At 40.9% G+C, this 3,131-nt stretch overlaps 1 protein-coding gene across 1 annotated transcript in view; it reads left to right on the forward strand.

The window, feature by feature from the left end:
* LOC137967295 (uncharacterized) overlaps positions 1-2,460 on the forward strand; it is a 137,260-nt gene extending 134,800 nt beyond the window's left edge. The window contains exon 7 of the mRNA XM_068813814.1: positions 904-2,460. Coding sequence (XP_068669915.1) covers positions 904-1,412 — 509 coding nt within the window. The 3' untranslated portion in view covers positions 1,413-2,460. The remainder of the gene's footprint in view (positions 1-903) is intronic.
* The last annotated feature ends 671 nt before the right edge of the window (positions 2,461-3,131 follow it).

A 3,131-nucleotide genomic window follows, 5' to 3' on the forward strand; every position in this document is an offset into this window, starting at 1 on the left:
TAACCGTCCCAGTCGACAGTCGTGTACTATCTTAAAGTTCCTAATAGTGAATTTAGAGAAACTAAGGAATTGTCGGGAATAGTCATTTCACAAGTAGAGGATACGTTGAAACACAGGTCGCAACTCACAGGCCATTTTTTTACCAATACCGAAAGAATCCTAAACATTCAAGAGTTTTTAGGCCTATTGTTAGCATTGGTAAACGCTTAGGGTTGTTTCTGTATTGGTAAAACAGAGGCCGGTGACTTGTGACCTGTGTTTTGTACTTGCCCTCTCCCAAATGTTGGTAGAGCAACCGCGTGGTCCTGAGTTCTAATCTCGTTCAAACTGCTAAATATGAGTTGCATATCGATGCTCAACTAACTGTGATAACCTTCCCAACTTTTATTTAGGGAACATGTTATTTTGTATCTAAGGAAATTTCTCGCGACCGGTAGCCACACATAAACCTCTGAATTAAAATCACCGACACGTTCTGCTGCCTATGGGTCCAGCTTTCTTTTTATCGGGGAGGATACGATGAGTCGAGGGAGAAATGGAAATCGATCGCAACTGAGTCTGTATCGGAGATTTTACATTGGGAGGTTTATCATGTATTCTCAATCAACGCGAACTTCACAGGTTGGAAACAACTGTCTCGTGAAAAGTTGTAATATATTTCCAAGGATTTTACTCATCCCGTCATTTTGTGTGAGTGCGTGCGTTTGACTGGCCAGGTCTCCGATTATTGCGAAAAATCATGTGACGAATTTTGACCAGCAGACCAACAAATTCTCAAAGCATTTTGTAGAATCCTGTCCTAAACGTTTGCCATTTTTTGGATCACTTTAGGAGAAAAACAAGAAGCCAAACTCCACTTTAACCTACCTCTACGCTAACCTTTTGATGTGATTCTCGTTTTAGGGGGTTGGCTGCTTATCTCAAGCATTGTAATGACAAGCTCAACTCCACCCACCGCGCTTCCGGTGAAGACTTCCTACCGCGGAATAGCAAGCAATGAGATGGTCCTTTCGAAGACCGCGTTGAAAGAGTTGTTCGCACACTTGCCTTTCAGACAAATAAGATTCTATTGCAGTAAAAAAGGGGGGCGCATATTTCACGTGGGTACAGTTACTAACAGCTCCGGCGAATCTGTAGTGCGCTACTTTACTGGCCAGACGGATGTGAGGCCTTCTTCGTGTGGATCGTTCGTGCGAATGGAAAATGACAACTCGATATTAGCGGCCGCCTGTCAATCGTGGTTTGAGGGAAAATGGGGACTTCCCAGCGATGACGAAACCAGATTGTATAAACATGTTGCTTTTCAACCCAGCACATCTCATTGGTTACTCGCGCCGAACGACAGATGGGAATGTGATGACTACATCATTGGAGTATCTGCCGGAGATTTTTGGAAAACATTTGTTCGCTAGCTCTATTGTAGCAAATAGAATACTGAATCGTCAGTAGCTTAAGAAATCCGTGTCGTATGCAATGTAAGTACTGTAGTCGTCAAAAGGCTATCGTTATTTTTTGTGAGTGTGAGCAGCGGCGGATCCAGAAATCTTCTTAAGAGGGGGTGCACGACTAAGGAATGGCGTAGCTGACTCGTTAGGTTTCTTTTTTTTAGAATACCATTTGTATTAGAAAGCCACAGGTCATTTTAGGGGGAGAGTGCGCACCCTCTGCACCCTTCCCCTAGATCCACCCCTGGTAAGGAGTATTGTAGTATTGTATGCAACTATGTATTTTGTCGATTAAAAGAAAAAAAATACACATACATATAGAAATAGCTCTATTGTAGAAAACGGTGTAAATGTGTAAACATAAGGCAAAACTGTTACCATGCCCGTCTAGGAAATAAATGCGCTTAAAATTGCCAAGTTTTGTGGAAATAGGAGGCACAGCCTTGACCTAATTTAATTCGTGAAATTAAAAGAAAAAAAGACAAGGTGAATTCATCTGATAAAGTTAAAGGTATTCCTTTAATTTGACGGCTTAATTAAGCGATGGGTGAGAATACTATTTTTTATTTCTTTCTTTGATCGTGAGGGGGCGGTATCCTGAGAATCCTGCAATCTGATTGGTTCCGGGAGCGGGCAGTATTTTCCTATCTCCTGACCATGGTCATGGTAACCAACTACGCTAAGCGCAGAGTAAAGTTGCGAATTGAAAGAGCGAAGTTTCAATTTGTCTTAATTGTTTTTTTGCAATAGAATCTCGGGCCGTACTCGAAACAGAAGGCACAGTTTTTCCCAATACGGACCTCCCGGCTGGTGAATAACACACACACATTTTTTAACATTATTATTTTTTATTTTTTAGTCAGCATAACAACAGAATTTTGGAACGATTTTGTAGTACTTTTGGTTTTCTTTTATTTAATTGCTTTGTATACCCGGTATGTTATAGTTGTTATATTGCTAGAGGTTGCTTATCTTGCTGACAAGATAATAACCGCTTTTCATTGTTAAATAAACATATTCAATCCTTATTGGATTACTGAAACAAAAAAAAATATTTGCATTAAAATAAAGTTCAATTCCCGGAGAATCAGTTTGGTACACCATCATGGCCGCCATTTCTTTGTTTTGGAACACCAACACGGCAGCCGTGACGTCATGTGAAAACACGCTATTCAAGACGAGATCCAAGAGCATACGCTGAGAAATAAAGGAGATTGGGTGGGGGAGGAAATTTAAAAGGAGATTCACTCGGGCGTTTCTAGTTTGTTGCCCGCGCCGGGCTCGCACTCAAAAATAAATTTCAGATACTACTGCAAAAAAAAGAAAACAGAGCATTAGAAACGGAGAAAGCAACGCCAACGGAAGTTTCATTTTAAAGTGAATGTTTGCGTGTCGAAACCATTCTTCGATATTTATATCCATCTTTTCCGTGTTAGGAAATGCCAGTGAGGTAACCTGCAACTATTTGGGTAACATGTAACTTTATTGGAGAGTGCAAGACAGTCTGTGATATGTCAGTGTTGTACTCAAAAGCCGACTTCTTGTCATCTTCATTATCATCATCATCAATCTCTCTTAAGGGGTATTTACATGAGACCGGGACGAACTCAAACCGGTATGAACGTGTACCGGTATGGAATTCTTGCATCTGTTTACATGAAACCGCGACAAAATGCTTGGTGCCTG

The sequence above is a fragment of the Montipora foliosa genome, chromosome 8, assembly GCF_036669935.1.
Source record: "Montipora foliosa isolate CH-2021 chromosome 8, ASM3666993v2, whole genome shotgun sequence".
NCBI classification, from domain to species: domain Eukaryota; kingdom Metazoa; phylum Cnidaria; class Anthozoa; order Scleractinia; family Acroporidae; genus Montipora; species Montipora foliosa.